The sequence below is a fragment of the Triticum aestivum genome, chromosome 7B (assembly GCF_018294505.1).
Source record: "Triticum aestivum cultivar Chinese Spring chromosome 7B, IWGSC CS RefSeq v2.1, whole genome shotgun sequence".
Classification (NCBI taxonomy): domain Eukaryota; kingdom Viridiplantae; phylum Streptophyta; class Magnoliopsida; order Poales; family Poaceae; genus Triticum; species Triticum aestivum.
Window position 1 is genome coordinate 3,501,410 of NC_057813.1, and position 17,776 is coordinate 3,519,185.

The 17,776-nt window shown below is 43.5% G+C and overlaps 1 protein-coding gene and 1 long non-coding RNA gene across 2 annotated transcripts; both read left to right on the top strand.

Moving 5' to 3' along the window:
- Positions 1-776: 776 nt before the first annotated feature.
- On the top strand, positions 777-4,505 carry LOC123156481 (gamma carbonic anhydrase 1, mitochondrial; the record flags this gene model as incomplete). Its single annotated transcript, XM_044574609.1, is given in 5 exon segments — positions 777-870; positions 2,857-3,000; positions 3,069-3,194; positions 3,733-3,884; positions 4,031-4,505. Coding segments are annotated over 5 exon segments (777 nt in total), but the record flags the coding sequence as incomplete, so codon positions are not given.
- A 1,517-nt stretch (positions 4,506-6,022) lies between these two features.
- On the top strand, positions 6,023-14,879 carry LOC123156482 (uncharacterized). Its single transcript, XR_006478171.1, has 3 exons — positions 6,023-6,323; positions 13,835-13,976; positions 14,118-14,879. It is a non-coding gene; the product is annotated as an uncharacterized lncRNA (long non-coding RNA).
- Positions 14,880-17,776: the final 2,897 nt, after the last annotated feature.

Here is a 17,776-nt window from a genome sequence, read left to right on the forward strand (position 1 = left end):
TGGTGATGAAATCTTCTTTGAAACCCTCAATTTTTAGCCCCAAGTGCTGCAAATTTTGAACAGCTCTAGCGGTTGCCCAAAACCAAAATAGTGCGGGCGGGAACCCAAACGCCATGCTGAAACTTTCACGCCGTTCAATCACCGTTCGACCAGACATTCTCGCCACCAACTGCCATTGCAGCCGCTCTCGCGACCGCTCCCAACCTTGCCGCTCGTTCATGTCGGCCAAGATAATCGCCAGGACCCCGTCGCTGCCGTAGAAGCCCGGAGTGCTACCGTCGATTTCGTCCATTCCCGCCACCTCCACCACTTGGAATAGTCGTCACTGGATCACCATCGAACACTGAGGTCAATTAGCGGCCGGCGACCTCCGCCGAGCCGCCACCACTCATTCGACGCACGGGGTGGCGTGCCACGGTGGAAGTTGGATGCACCCCCGCCTCCTGGTCCGCTCTAACTGTTGTCCTAGGCGGCCCAACGACGGTCTAGGGCCAGGCTCCCACCGTTGGATCTAATGTTTCAATTGCTTTCCCATTCTTTGACACCTGAATGCAATAAAATAAATAAATAAAATTCGCTTTTGTTTATTTAATCATTTTCACATCACCAAGTTTTACATCCGTTGGGAGATGCTCCCGGCTCAGCTCCCCTCTCTCCTCTAGATCTCCCGGCGCAACAAACGCAAGGCCACCGGCGCCTCCGCGCATCCGCAGTCGCCGCCTCTGCGATCTTGCCCGCCGCCGCCGCCGCTGCCGCCCCGAGAGATGGCAAAGGCATTTTACGCGGTGGGGTTCTGGATCCGGGAGACCGGTCAGGCCCTCGACCGCCTCGGCTGCCGCCTCCAGGGGAACTACTTCTTCCACGAGCAGAGTAAGCATAAACACCTTCCCGCGCCCCTAATAATCCTCCCTTTCCCCCCTCCCTCGTCGATTTTTGCGGATACTCCGGGCATCGCGTGGATTTGGTCTTCTCGGGCGGCCCCGAAAGAGTGAGCAGATCGGGGTGGCCGCCTAATGTTAGGGACGGTTCAGGAAATATCGCGGTCATGTGTGCCCCATTAGATTGGGGTTGCCCTAGGGTTCTGCATTTTTAGGTCATCGTGCTCGTTGCTCGGTTCATTTTGTGAAATATAGTGCTGTTTATTTACTGACCTGTCTTGGAATAGTTAACAGGTTTCGTGTACAGTAAGCTAAAATTAAGGAGGTGGACAGTGTATGTATGGATTGTAGATCACTCTTTGGAAGAACTCGCCTCTTCCCAATTATTTATACTAATTCCATATTAACTGAAAGTTCTGAATATGTCAAATTGGCGAATTGCTATCAACAACATCTGTTAGCATTAGGTACTATTTGCCATGATATTGGGATGCTATCTGAATGGCTGTAGTTCTATTAACACTCTTGAGCTCCATTCTGCCCCCTTTATCGTTCTATTTGCCAGGTGAGCTGAAAGTCGAGGAATTCCTGTCTTAAGATGGGGTTCTGGCCGGAGTTTAATAATGTTTTTGATAATTTGTTTGTTGCAAATAGCTTATATTGCTATTCGTGAGATTTACCGTTATCTTTACAGATAGTCGGCCATGCTTGGGTGGCTTTGAGGTTTCACACGATGTAAACTAAAATTTCTCAGTTATCTTGTGTCGTGATTGAGTATTGCCTCGACCAGGGATTGTCATTTACATCTGTTTTGATTCAAATAGAAATCAATACTGGTATTTTGCTTTCAGAAGACCCTTCATCTCATGAATCTACAATACCCTAGTATGCAAGCAAATGTACCCTTAAATTATTAACTCTTCAAGTAAATTGCACAATAAACACATCATGTAAGCTATCCTTCTGCATAACACAATACCTTTGGCAATATAGTATTGGATCTGGCTTGCTTACAGCCCCCCACTTACAGCCACGTCTCAAAATGCTGGCCAGTTTTGGTCGTATCTGATGTGGTTCGTGGAAGTAGTCTCTCTGTTGCACGGCAGACCCCAAGATACACTGTTTAATCTTAGCCTCTTAGGCTGTGCGAATCTCTCAACCTTGTCCATGAGCCATGTCAACACTGTTGCCACCATATCAGCCCAGAATCGTGCCTGTAGTTCTGTTCTACAGTAAGCTGGTCTATGCTGACAGTTTGTTTAGGTGGTAGAAAGCGGACTTAGATGGCACTATGGCAGAAGATTGGCTGCTTGCGGATGTATTTCTTAGAGGTTATATTTTATACAAATTAGTTCAGTATACATGGTGACTTGTGCTATTTGCTCCAGTACTGTAGCCCGCTGCTCCTGAGAGTGACACAAATATAATTGGACACTTTTTGGTTCTGCACATCTCTTCCTAATCGATATCATTATCCTTGGATGTGCATATGTTGTGTTCACCTCTTATTTGTATATCTGATGATGTTATTTTGTTGTTTTTTGCTGGATTGTTTCTATATATTTGTAAGCATAGTAATCATGTGTTAACATTTTGATTGCACATCTCCTGAATGATAGCTAAGTGTTGTCACATTTCACTTACATTGACTCTATCTTCTTTGATCACTTAATCCTTGATCAAGCTCATGAATTTGTATTCCCTCTTCATGTCACACTCTGTAGATGGATAACCTGTGTATCCATCTGTAAGTTTTCCTTCATCTGCATATTAGCTTTCTGTGGCCGTGAAGTGGTAGATGGCACTTTCTGATCACCTGATCTTCTGCACCCTTATCTGCAGGATGCTGCTAATGTTGTGCACTGCATCTAATTATTATTACCATGTTTTATGTTGACATACGTTATAATTGTTTGTGCTGTTGTGAGCAACTACACCTATCAAAGTGCTAACATGATTTTGTTTTGGACCTATCCAGTTTCAGGGCATCGCACACTTATGAACATCTTTGACAAAGCCCCTCATGTTCACAAAGAGGCATTTGTCGCTCCAAGTGCATCCCTTATTGGTGATGTTGAAGTTGGACAAGGGTCTTCAATTTGGTACGGCTGCGTCTTAAGAGGTTGGTGCTCAGTTTTCCAGTGAGCATCATTTTGGTCGTCTTTGCTAAATCAACATACTTGATTTCAGGGGATGCAAATAACGTTCAAGTTGGATCTGGGACGAATATACAGGACAATTCTGTTGTGCATGTGGCAAAATCTAATCTAACTGGGAAAGTCTTTCCAACCATCATTGGAGACAATGTCACAGTAGGTAAATATAGATATACCTTCTGGTTCTTGTTTTAACCACTGCTTTATTCCACAGCCTCGCGATGTTTAATTGTTCATTATCTGCTTAGACCAAAGTCTAGTATAGTAAACTTGTTATTGATCTTTATCGGGGTGCTACTTCTCATTGGTATCCACAAGTATTTCGTTATTGGAGCCGTAAATTATGCTCTCTGGACTGTAAGCATGCATACCAGACAGATACCATGTTTTTATTCCAACACAATAGTATTGATAATTTCGAACACGGTTTGAGCAATCGAGCTTTTGTGCAAAACCTTAGTAGAGTTAGCTTGACATACATTTAGCAGAGGATATGTACTATAAATAAACATTTGTATTCGAAATTTAAGCTCTGATATTGGTAATGGTACCCATTGCCTCTCATATTGCCCACTATATGATATGCCAGAACCAATCTGACACCAAACCTGTTTTCTTCTATGTAGGACCTTCATTCTCATGTAAAAAGTTCACTGGTATTCTGGTATAATATACATGTTCCAAACTTTGTTTCGCAGGACATAGTGCTGTATTACAAGGATGCACTGTTGAGGATGAAGCTTTTGTTGGTATGGGAGCAACCCTGTTAGATGGTGTTGTTGTGGAAAAGCATGGGATGGTTGCTGCTGGAGCCCTTGTAAGACAGAACACAAGGATCCCTTGTGGAGAGGTTGTGCTTTACTTCACCACTATTGTTTGGATTCTTATTTAGGTCATCTCAGACACGTTTGCTCATCTTTTTTTACTTAACCAACTCTTGTTTGATTATCTTATCTCAGCAAGTGCTCTTTTGTTGACTATCCCTGTTCAATTTAGGTATGGGGCGGAAACCCTGCGAAATTTCTGAGGAAGCTCACAGATGAGGAGATTGCTTTCATTGCGGAATCAGCTGCCAACTATTCCAACTTAGCCAAGGCACACGCTGTTGAGAATGCCAAGCCCTTGGAAAAGATTGATTTTGAGAAAGTGCTGCGCAAGAAATTCACTCACCATGACGAGGAACACGATTCCATGCTTAGTGGCACTCGAGAGGTCCCTCCAGAGCTGGCGCCACCCAGCCCTACCCCTGCTCAATAAGCTTTGGTTATCTGTTTTTTTTTCCTTTCTTTGGTGCCTTCACCGTCTTCAGTTTGAATTCTTATTATATCTTTATCTGTGCGGTGAGTTTGGCAGTTTACCTTTCTTTCAATAATTTTGGGTCGAGCAATGCTCTAAAGCTGACCATGTAGTTCAGTTTTTGTATTCCATAAGTTTTAAGATCTATGGAACAAACAGAACCATTTCACACAAATTTACCAGTAGCGTTCACTGCATGCATAGTTTACTCTGGCTGAAATTGTGAGATGCACTGGAGGAGATAAACCTACGTGAGGGGAAAACAACATGCGTCTTGAGGTGTTCTGTAGGCATGCATGATCTTGAGGCCGTGGTTTGGATTTATAGGTATTATTGCTTTTAAAATTTCTGGATTTGTTAGTCCCTCTTGTATTTTGATTTTTGAGTGAAACTTGGATCGTAAATTTGACAAGTGAAATATAAGTTATATGACAAAAATCATAATATTGGATTCATATTTGAATTCCTTTTTGGTATAATCATACTATTTTATTATCTAAGTTGAACTGAAAATACAAGAGGGGCTTATAAACCCCAATGGAGAGAGTAGAAGCAATTGCATCTATATTGAGTTCAGTCTAGGCGACTTTACTTTCATGGTCGCTCGATTTTCAGTAATATTTTCATTTGGTTTACCGGTTTTTAGAGCTTAAAATACATCGAACACTGCCATACATGTTACCGGAAATATGTTCCTACATCTCAGGCGGTGGGTTTATTGAATTTTCTTGCTCTGGGGGGTAGAAGTGGAATTCTTCGTCCGGGTTTATTAGCCCCGTCAAATTTTGAGAGTTTGTAATTGGATTCGTATTTGAAAGTAGTTCTTGTTGATATACTTTTTAAACACATAATTTATTATTTATTATTCAAATTTTAGGTGAACTTTGACTCAAAATTTAAGGGGGACTTATAAACCCAAACAGAGAACGTACATTTGTAGGTAATTGTGATTCCATGTATTGTGTCATAGGTGATCACCTCACGTGTTCCAATCGCGGATGTCGATGATGTTGATGATTAGCAGTGCATTTTATGAGCCTGGTCTTATTTTTTATTGCAGTCGTGCTACATCTTTTTTCATACATGTGGTAATTCTGACAATGAATTAGTTTTGCATGCAAACATCCATTCCCCCCTCCCTCACATGTAACTAAGTTCCTTCTGCGATTTAGAAATTAATGCAACCTATTCATCACTTGTCGTTTTTTCATTCAAAACTCGCAGTGCTTCTTCGTCCTCGAGATTCTTCCCCCTTGCAACCTTCCTCTACTGTCGTCCCCGGCACCCATGGTAGTTGACATTGCCACACACGCCGCCTCGCTGCTCTGCACTGATTGAGCAATCGCCCTTGCCGTGCCGCCTGTTCGCACACGAACGTGTCACCGTGTACCCTCGCACGGCTCCTTTCAGTAAATGGGCCAGCTCGGCGGCAAGTTTTTTTTAGCCCGCTGGCCTGCATAGGATTTAGCCTATTGAGCCGTTTTGCGCCTCTATCAGCCGCTATCGGACCGGCACACCAGGACCGGCCCATTTGGCCAGGTTTGGTTCAACCCCAGTTTTTCTCACAGCAGAAAAAACAAATCGATGCACTCAAAAAAGAAAAAAGAAATCGATGTCTCAAAGAAAAAAAACAAATCGAGGGAAAACAGGGGAAAAAAAATTGAAAAATCCACCCCAACGCTGGCAGTTTTTTTTTCTTTTTTTTTTTTGAAGCAACGCTGGCAGTTCAGCCCTCGAACACCGGAGAAGGACAGCTCGTCGGAAGACCTTCGACCTCCCGGGCGATCTCGAGGAGCAATCAATCCGGCCGTCGTTCGCACGGCCGCCGAACGCCGATTCGCCATGGCTGCGGCGCGGGGCGGGGGCGCGGAGGAAGGCGAAGGAGGCGGCGGTGGGCGCCGCCGCGAGGGCGCTCTTCTACCCGACGCTGCTCTACAACGTGGTGAGGAGCAAGGTCCAGGCCGAGTTCCGGTGGTGGGACGAGGTCGATCAGGTGCGTGTGCTGCCGCTACCATAGATCGGCTTTCCAGCAGCCTTATCCCGGGGGAGACAAAGATTGAGACTACCTAGTGATTTGTCAGATGAGCAAGTAATTTCCTCCATCGCGGTGAACTTTTAGATGCAAACGCGTTATCATTTTGTTTTAGTTTAACGGAATTAGAATGCATTATTTGGAGTGAGAAGAAACATTTATCTGAAATGTGCTAATCTATTCCGTGGGGGTGTCAGAGTTAGCAACTATGCTTCTTTGTTGGTAGCAACTAGTATCAAGTAATATTTTGAATACTGGCACATGGGATCTTTGAGGTAATTGGTAGACAGGGGGGTAGCCTCAGTAATTTTCAGAAGGCAAAAATCCAGAAATGTAGCATGTTTGGGTGCTCCCAAAATGATGTTGGTTCTGTTTTCGGTCACTGTCAGAAATTAAAGTGTTATGCTACTCGTGAGTCTAATGTGATGTTTTCCGAAAATTTGACCGTCTCATGTTGTATTGACTTTATCATTGCTAGTAGCTAAATCACAAATGTTTGTGTATAGCTGCACTGACCAGACATTTAGGCCTGTTTGATGCATTTTTTTCTCTCTTAAAGCACAATGAACAGAAATCAGAATTCAGAAGCCAAACCAGAAATAGACCTATTCAGTGTTAATGGTCATTGTGCAATGGTGAAGTGAGAAACAGGCATTCTAACTTCCCGATCTGGACTAGCTTAAGTTAATATTTGTGCTTTCTTTGTTGGTAGCAACTATCAAGTAATATTTGGAATACTGGCACTTGGGATCTTTGTGGTCATTGTTAGACAAGGGGTAATCTCAATAATAACTTGCAAAATGCAAAACCCCATCGTCAATGGAATGTAGCATGTTTGGTTGCACCCATTTTTGGTTACTGTCAGAAATTTAAGAGTTATACTATTCATGAGTCTACCTTTGATGTTTTCCGACAGCATATTGTATTTGACTAAGCTATTATTTCTTGGCTAGCCTTGTTACTGTGATGCACACTAGTGAAGGCTGAACCAGCTGTTGATGGTCATGAACCATATACATATCTATTTAACTTCTAGAATTGAGAAGCATATTGTTTGTGTACCAAATGTTGGTTAGTTTTACTGCTTAGGCAATTTCAACATGGACCTATTACTAGAAATAATCTCAAAGTCACTATTATTTCTTGTTATATATTGCATTATGTCCTAGTACTAAGGTTTAAGACTTCCTTATTGCTACTCCCTCCGTCCCATAATATAAGATGTTATTACAACCAATATATGAGTACATTGGCTGTAATAACATCTTGTAATTATGAGACGGAGGGATTAGTAGGTAAGTCGCAACCTTTTGTTTACGGCTACACTGGCAATACATTTGGGGCAGTTTGAAGCCTTTTTCTTTTCCTAAAGCGCGTACAAACATAAATCAGAAGTCAAACTGAATAGAACTTGCTTGGAGAAAAATCAGAAATAGAACTATTAGTTTTTTAGGGAAGAAATAGAAGTTTTCAGTGTTAATGATTGTTATACAGTTAGTGATTAAGTGAGGGACAACGTTCTAACTTTCACATCTTGATTGTCCTAAGTTAACGCATCTGTGGAACATTTGCTCATTGCAAGTACTATATTTACTGATTGTTACTTTTTATCAGTTTTAGTCACAGCTCTGTAGTGTCAGTTTTATCGTTATTGTTCTTATGAAACATTTTATTTTGTGTGGTCAGTTGCCAGTGCTCTATGTACTTTTCCGTGGGTATGGAATTAAACTCGATCATGGGCACTAGCACCCAGGGCATATTTTAAGGACGAAATGAGCGCCCTGCGGAGGCTTGGCCTCGAACTGGGGTGGGCAGGCACACAAGCGTGCACCCTAGCCAACCGAGCACTGCTCTTATGTTTGCCTTTGGTTGTGTATTATGCGATAGTGGTAATACAACACTTTTGTTTGAGTATTTTTTTTCACTTTAATGAGATTGAAGAAAATAAGTTTTTCAATGGTGACATTGCAAGTTTAATCAGGGAACACATCTCGTGGGAGAATGACATATATTCACTGCAAAGCTGGAAGGGGACAGAGTACAACAATTGTCTCGTGTTATCTAGTGAGTTTAATTATTCATCTTTTGGAGAAACTAACATGGCCAACATTGAGCTGAAAACTTAAGATCCATAGTGGGCAAAGTTTAAATCGTGATTTAATACACATTTGCAGCTACAAACCTAACAAGCTATAGCGGAGCTATTCTTTAAAAGCATGTTTTAACGTTTTCAGGGCACAGACCCAAACTACTGCTAGCTATTTAGAACCTTTATTGTGGCAATAAAGTTATTGCACACCACATATTTGGAATTAACTATTGTGTTACAGCAGAACTTTTTATGCTTGATTTTTACCATGTGAGGTACAAGGATAAGACACCTACCACAGCATTTGAGCATGTGAGAGCTTAAAGGGCTAGAATGCTGCTGGCCCATCCCCACTGGAGGAACTGATTCTTGCGAAGCAAGCATTCTTAGTTATGAAACATCTCAAGAGTCAAGAGATGGTGATTAGCCCCAACCAGAAAAAGTAAAGCTGCTTCATAAGAATGCCTGTGCTCAGGGTAAACTCCACTGACAAAAAAGATGGAACAATGGCCCAGGAACATCTGCGGAAGAATATGAATTGTTAGCAAATGAGTAACAAGTAGTTGGTTATGACAAGCTATTAAGGATCAGAGAAGAGAAGAGTGGGCAGTCATGGAGTTAGAAATTAAACATGTTACCTTTCCCTGGTCCTCAATTCTCTAAACTGGCGCAACACAACCACATCATGAATAAATGAGATATAAGCGGCCAATCCTAAATTAGTTCCTCATTCCATCCATTGACACATGATGAATATGAGAAATGAGGTGCCAATCCTTTCCCACTCCTTTCATGTAGCGCCTGGACAGATGAGGGTTGCCAGTCATACATAACACCTGTAGAGCAGCAAGGTGTTTTATGGAGCGTGGCAAAGATGTAAGACCACGGCAATTCCTGATATTCAGTGATCGGAGTGCAGAGAGTTGCCCGATCGACTCTGGTAGCAAGGTGAGAGCATCACAACAACCTATGATGAGTTCACAGAGCGAAGTGAGGTCCTGAATGGACTCGGGAAGGCATGTAAGAGCAGGCAAATTCCAGATGATGAGGGTTCGAAGAGAGCGGAGCTCCCCGAGTTTCTCAGGCAGCAGAAGAAGGGCATCACAGTCTGTTAAATTTAGCTTGTGGAGGGAGATGAGGCCCTGGAAGGACTCAGGAAGTCTGGTTAGGACGGGCAGCTCCACAATCCTGATCTTACGGAGATAGCGAAGCTCCCCCAGCCCTTCTGGCAGCTGGTGGATGGCATCACACCCTGTTATATTTATCTTCTGGAGGGAGGTAAGGCTCCGAATGGACTCAGGAAGGCAGCTCAGTCTAGGCAACATCCAGAGCTTGACAGAGAGGAGCCCCCCCAGCCCTCCTACTTCCGGCAGCTGGTAAAGGGCATCACATTCTTGTATGATTAACTCTTGCAAGGAAATGAGGTGCTGCATCCCTTCAGACAACTCCCTGAGATTTTTGCAACCAGAGATTTTCAGTTTCTTTAGTGAGCAGAGTTCCCCGAGCCACTCCGGCAGCACGCCAAGAACAGAGCAGTTTGAGATCTCCAGCTGTTGGAGGGCGGTGAGGCTCCGCATGCTCTCAGGTAACTGTTTCAGTTCCTCGTTACAATTCGTGATTTCTAGTGATTGGAGTGCGCCAAGATGTTGCAGGAACTCCCAATCAGAGTTACACGACGGTCCTTCCATCGACCTTATCTCTAGTCTCTTGACAAGGGTCGAGCAAAAGGAGACCCCATTGCTGTTGCTGCAGGAGGGTGATTCTAATTTGTCCCCCTGAGGATGATGTACTGGCCACACGATGCTGTTATCCAATGTCAAGCTCTCCAGGGATGCCGGAAAGCACGGGTTCACATTCAGTTTTGGGCAGTTCCTTATGTCTAGATCGGACAGGCGAGGGAAAGAGCATTGCATTTTCTGATTGCAGCATACAGTTGCTCCATCCCTGTCAGCGAGAATTGCCCTTATCGCTGTAGTCAGTTCCAAAGAATGAGGCATAGAATCAATGTTGAACTCAGTGAGTGACGGTAAGGGACCTATATTGATGCTTTCAAGGGTGCCAAAGTTATGTAGGCCGAGGAACTTCAAGGAAGGCAACTCTACAAGTCCTGTCAAGTGCTTCACGTTGTGGATATAGCATAGTGACATTACAGTCAGGTGGGGAAAATGAGTTAGACCAACAGTTTGCTTGAATCTGCTATTCAAGTTACTCAGCTGTGTTTTCTTGGTCAACCAATGTGGCAAATGCAAACCCTTGTAACCGCTAATAGACAGCTTCTTAATTCCAGATGGCGGCTCAAGAACCTTAAGAACTGACATCGCTTGTTCCATACGAGTCTCTTGTTCCATTTTAATGTCCATTTTCCAGAACGACAACACAAGTTCATGTAAGTTATTCTTTTCCAAGTAAGCCTTTTTTGCATCATATGGATCCATGGCATGCATAATGCGAATTTCCAGTTTACCGCTTAGCCTATTGAGACTTTCAAGCTCTGATATCCGTGCATGCTCGCTGCTATCTCCCAAAACAAACAAACCCAACGTTTGTAGACGAGTCAGCTGTCCAAACCCTGCTGGCAGGCCCCGCAGATTCCAACATCCTTCTAGGTTCAGAACTACAAGCCTCTTTAAGTTCACTATAGCTTCAGGTAACTCAACTAGACCGCTGCAGCACTGAAGGTCTAGGTGTTCTAGATTACTCAGAGAAGTGATGCTCTGAGGTAGTACAGTAAGTTTGGTCAAATCACGGAGTTTTAAAGTATGCAACTCATCACAAACAAATGAACCGGGTATGTCTTCAAGACTCCTGCATCCACTTAAGTTAACTGTTTCTAGGTTCCGTAGCCTCACAAAAGGTTCCGATGGCAGATGTAGCAAAGAAAGACAGCCGACAATACTGAGAATCCGTAAGTTCTCATTTTTACGTATGGAGTCTGGTATCACTCTGAATTTCAAACAACTAATCAGGTGCAAGCTTTGAAGATTATGACAATCACCAATAGAGTGAGGCAAGCCTTCAAGATTTCCAGCCCGTAACAACTCCAAAGTTCTTAGTTTTCTAAGATTTCCAATAGATTCAGGTAACTTTGCAAACTGAAAACAATTTATGACATGAAGAGCTTGCAAGTTCCAACAACCCGTGATACCTTCTGGAAGTTCTTCTATTCTGCAATTGGAGATTCTAAGATATCCAAGATATTCAAACTTCAATATGAATAGAGTGTCAGAAGTATCCATTATTTGCTCCAGAACAACACTGCGCACACAATAACCCTCCTTAATCGGCTTATCGGATGCAAAGGTAACTTTACTAACAAAGAGGGCACGGAGCTTGTTAAACAACTTCCTTTCAATCTTCTCAGTGCATGAACCTAAAGATAAATATCTGCATGTCCGATTATGATCACTAGTGCTCCTCTTTGGTGTAAGAACTATCTCATCCTGTAAAATTTGCCGAGTGAGATCATGAACCAGGTCGTGCATCCTGCATGTCACTCTTTTTTCATTAGACACATCCACATCTAGATCTAGATCCTGAAGAAAAGAAATTTTGAGAAGAGAATCAAAGTAGTCGTTTCCAATTTCTTCCAGTTGTCGACCTGCATTCGTCGAATTAATGAAGCCATGTGTTATCCATTGGGAAATCAAGTTGACTTTGTCTATACAATAGCCTTTTGGAAATATAGAACAAAGCACAAAGCACTGCTTAAGATCATCTGACAAATGAAAATAGCTCAACATCAAGGACCCCAAAACTCTGTGTTGTATATCCTTGTCAGTCAGTAAATTACAATCCCTCAAGGACTGCCAATATTTCATTTCCCGCTTCCCGTGAAGGTTACCTGCGAGAGACTTAATTGCTATTGGCATTCCAGCACATTTCTTCACAATCTCTTTTCCAACTTCAATGAACTCAGGATCCAAAGCTTCCTCGGCCCATCCAGAACTATGTTGGAACAATTTCCAGCTGTCATCATCTGATAAGAGTGGCAAATTGAATATTTCTGCAGATTTAACCGCTTCTGCAACTTTTCCATCACGGGTAGTGAGTAAAATCTTGCTTCCAGGTGTGGCAATGTTCAAATGTTGTTCAAACTGCTCCCAATCATGTTTGTCCTCGTTCCAAACGTCATCCAAGACAAGGAGAAACTTCCCTCTGCTCAACTTCTCAGAGATTGTTCTGCTCATGTGCTGCAGGGTATAAAGCTCGGACCTATCGTCAGAGACAGATTCAAATAGCTTCCCGAGGAGGTTTTCCACGTTAAATTTTTGAGACACATGAACCCAGAACACAACTTCAAAGTGTTGCCGTATCTTGCTATCCTGGCAAATATATTTGGCCAAAGTAGTTTTGCCAGACCCACCTAACCCGACAACAGAAACTATCGGCATCCTGTCTTGGGTACTATGACTATCAGCCTCTACTAGCTTAGATACGATGCTATACTTGACCTCATCCCTTCCAAATACATGTGTGGTATTTGCCAATATTGACATCTCCCCTATTGTCTTGTGTGTAGGATGAACATGATGAGTGACTAGTGTACTACTACTAGTTACTATTGCATTGAAGTCAGCTCGCTGCTTCACAATTTTCGCGAATCTCTTCTTGATTTCCTTAACCTCCTGGGCTATCTTGGTTCGGAACAGAACGGATTTCGGTTTTGTATAGAACCAATTAGCCATAGCATGATTTTCACTAGCAATGTCCGCCTTGTGCTTCTCGGCTTCCAGGCGATAGAGCAGGTCATCAAAATCATTGACAACTGCTTTCAACTCTTTGATCCAATTCGGTGATGAACCACTTGCTGTTGCCCTGACCCCCACAGCTGACAGCCAACTAGTGATATCTCCAAATAAACCCTGGAGCTCGGAGAGATGTTTGGTAACACCGATTATGGAGGCGAACTCGCTGGTTATCAGCCGAACTAGCTTGTTGACTGCAGACTTCAACACCGCCGACAGGAAAGCAGCCTCCATTGCGGCCACCAGGGTAGATCCTTCTTATGTTCCAATAACTGCCTGCAAAAAAGGACAGACCCAGTGCATAGAAACTCCCACACAAGGTGGGGTCTGGGGAGGGATTATAGGAAGCTAGTCTTACCCCTGCAAAGTGCAATGCAGAGAGGCTGGTTCGAACCCAGGACCTCTTGGCACAAGTGGGGAGGACTTCACCACTGCGCCAGGCCTGCCCTCAGATAAAAAAAAAGTTGCATTTATTTGACTGGGTTGTGTGGATTTGATACTTCATGGCAGGGGAGCATAAGCATACCAAATGGTGAAGGAGGAGGATCCCTATAGGGACTTGCTTTGCTTGCTTATTCCTAGTCAAATATGCCCTATCCGTTGTACTTTATAATAAATAGAAGTGAAACTTCTTGCAGATTGCTCAAACCGCGTAACTCTGAGATGGCATGAAGATTCAGATGAAAGAAGCGAAACTGCAAAAGAACCTCCGTTGCAGTTTTTCTGGTGAACTGGCGAGGTTGGTTCTTCAAGGGTAGGAAGGAAGCAAAGCTTTGCACGGTAGAGCCCGGGCTTGTTTTTCTCCTTTCTTTTCTCTGGTAGTAGTAAATTTTGAAGCGCTTATTACTTACTTTAATTCTGTAGTCGTTTGGAGGAAAACTGCACTAGTAGTTGACTGACTTGCATGCATGCCATTGCCAGGCCAGGATTCTTGGGTCCGTCCTGGTCCAAGTTCCTCCTTTCGGCACCGAAGGAAAGAAAATATGCAGAAGCGTCAGATGCAAGCTGCGAAGTGGTTGTTCTTGGAAAAAAAGACACCTAAAGGACGTCTTAAGATCTGATAAATATCAAGCTGCGAAGTTGCTACCACTCTTGTACCGTTCTCCCGAGTAAATAGCATAAAACTGCTACTTTACAGGCTATGGTTCCAAAAAACTACCAAATATTTTTTTTTCGCTGATAACTACCAATTCGGGAGTCGGCTGTTTCAAAAAACCCAAATTCCTCGTTGCTAACATTTTAAATGGGTTTATGATAGGTCGGGCCTGCTCCTAAACAATCCGTTTGTTGATCTTTTTGTTTGACCGTTAGCTTATTGTGGGACCCACATGTAAGATATTTTTTCTTCCTCCTACATTTTCTTCTCTCCCTCTATCTCTTTCTTCTCTCCTCCTTGCCCGAGCTCCAGGACCTCGACCAGTCACCAACGGCCACCTCCACCACGCGTCGTGCCCAGGAGCAAGAGCCGCTGCGAGCCGCGTTGGAGCAAGGCGGGCAAGGGCCGCTGCGAGCCGCGCCGGGGCAAGGCGGGCAAGGGCCGCCGCGAGCCGCGCCTAGGAGCGCCGGGAGCCACGCACCATGGCCGGGAGGGCGCAACTCCTCTCGAGTTTGAGCATGAAAGGGACCCGATTGATTTTTTTTAAGTCTGCAGGGAACCGATTGCTTTTTTTCAAATTTTACAGGGACTTGATTGAATTTTTTATTAAATTATGACAAAGAGACATTGACATGTGGGCCCCACATGTCAGTTAACAGTCAAACAAACGGTCAGAGAATCAGTTTTCTTACCTGCGGGCCCCAATTGTCATAATCACGATCAACAGTAAAGCATTGGACGATTAGAGTTTTTTGAAACAGCCGACCTTTGACTTGGTAGTTATCAGAGAAAAAGAATATTCGGTAGCTGTTTAGAACCCAACCCGTAAAGTAGTAGTTTTATGCTATTTACTCCGTTCTTCTCCCTCACGTCCGTTCGTTGGGCTCTACATGTGCTCGCGTGCGTGCATGCTGCCGGAGGCAGGGCATCTCCATGTCGTCCCTTAAATCGAACTCACTATTCGTTGGCTGACACGGATACAAAAGCCCACAATCCAAACATTCAAGATAAATCCGAACAACAGCGGTGACCAGATGGACCTAGCAGACAAAGTGCATGGACTGTAAGGACATATGATCCAACTCAGAGTGGACAAAGCAGACCCTGTCTTCATGATGTCCGGACTCCCACAAAGCTTTGACTGGTTTGCTTCCAATATAATGAAATTTGAACGTTATGGACTGATTCATGAACGTTTAGGGTACCCTATTGGACGCCCCGACCACATGGTCTAGACCTTTACGGTAGTTTTGAGGCACCGTGTTGGAGATGCCCTTAGTGCACCCTGTCCGTCAAACATTTTAAAGTTTGACCAAATTCATAGAAAAGCATATCAATGTTTACAATACGAAATAAATATCATTATATTAATTATGGAATATACTTTTGTACTCCCTCCATTCCTTTTATATATACTTTCGTACTCCCTCCTTTCCTTTTATATATACTTTCGTCCTCCCTGCGTTCAGTGAAGAGTTTACATTTGGCTTCAAAATTTATCCACAAAATAATGTACTTCTATCTTTCCAATGCACTTTAAAGTAGAAAAAAAATGCTTCTCTTTCATCACATGATAATCAAGACCAATAACATTCTACACATGGTCTTCTTAATTTCTACATTCACTTATCTCATTGTGGGTTGTGTAATTAAAAAGGAGAGAGGTGGTGGCTTGCACCTTTCCAATGCATATTTTACTTCATTCCATAATTTGTCCTAAAATTTCTATATATACACTTTTCACCGGACGGAGGGTGTATTTGTTTTCTGATAAAAATCCACAAAGTAATGTACGTTTCTTCTAATTCTGTGTAATTTTTTTTGTCCTTAAAAAAAGGAGAGTATCTCTCTCCTGACCGCATATATCTCCCCATCTAGAAAAATTGGAAGTATCTCTCTTGATTGCATTCATCTCTTTCTTTCTTGGCCTAATTGATTTGGTTGGCGCTAACCAAAAAAACAGCCGAGGATAATGCCATCCTAAATTCATTCACGTTTCATTCACATTTCATTCTAGCATTGACGACTCCAGGCCTATCTATCCCTGGAAGCAAATGGAGTAAGTCCGATGGAACTCAGATTGAAAAAGATAATTATACTAATAGGCATGAATGATAAAAAGCTTGAAAACTAGTTCAAATCGAACTAAAAAACAACTAGGCAATCCAACTTCCATTGAAGCAGCTTCACTCACTACTAAGGAAAACACTAGTAGTGGCGCGGATTTAGTGGCTACAACTAACTTTTAGCAGTAGCAGGGGTTCCTACCTGCGCTACTGCTACCCATACATATCAGTAGCGCGGGTTCGCCCAACGCTACTGCTAACTAGCTGCAGCGCGTATGCCTGACCCTCGCTACTGCTAACCGAGCGCTGCTGCTACTCTACTATCCCGCTCTACTGCTAACATTTTATGTATTTTTTCTTCTACGTATTTACGCTGTATTTGTATAGGTTTTATACAATAGCAACATACACATACATTAAAACTATATGAGACAAGAATGCCGCATCATCATCATCATCATCGAAGTGGTACAACATAGTCTCATCATATCATCACCATCATCCAACACAAATGATGTCTCATCATCATCTCGAAATAGCGATACAAGTTACCACATGTCTCGAATACATGCAACTACATGGTCATCACATACACATGTTTCATCATCTATCTAAAGTATGATATACAAGAGAAGAGCGGTCACGATAAGCAATAGTGGGATTATGTAGTAGTTCTTGAGGCGCCGGTTCTGATTCTTCTCTCGCTCCAGCGTGAATCTCAAGTAACTAGCTTCGGCTTCCCTTTTGCTTTCAACTCTTTCTACGCACACACATTGATCTATCCATGGAGATGCATAGCAACGAGGGGAAAGAGTGTGTCTATGTACCCTTGTAGACCGTAAGCGGAAGCGTTTCCAAAAGCGGTTGATGTAGTCGAACTTTCTTCGCGATCCAACTGATCGAGTAACGAATATACGACACCTCTGAGTTCTGCACACGTTCAGCTTGGTGACGTCCTCTACCTTCTTGATCCAACAAGACGACGAGGTAGTGGATGAGTTCCGACAGCATGATGGCATGGTGACGGTCATGGTGAAGCTATCTCCGTAGGGCTTCGCCTAAGCACTATGAAAATATGACCGGGTATGTAAACGATGGAGGGGGAGGGGGAGCACCGCACATGACTAGGCAATTGTGTGTTGTGTGCTAGGCGCCCCCCTCCCACATATATATAGGTGGGAGGGAGGGAGGAGCAGCCAAGGGGGACGCCCAAGTAGGAGGAATCCTACTTGGGGTCTCTCCCGAGCCGCGCCCCCCTTTCCTTATTTGGAGCGCGGGAGGAAGGAAGGAGGAGGTGCCTGTCCTTTCCTTTCTCTCCTGAGGAGGGAAAGGCAGGAGGGGCCACCCCTCCCCTTTCCTTCCCCTTAGGGCCGACCAGCCATGGGAGGGGCGCGCCAGCCCCCTTGTGGGCTGGTTTG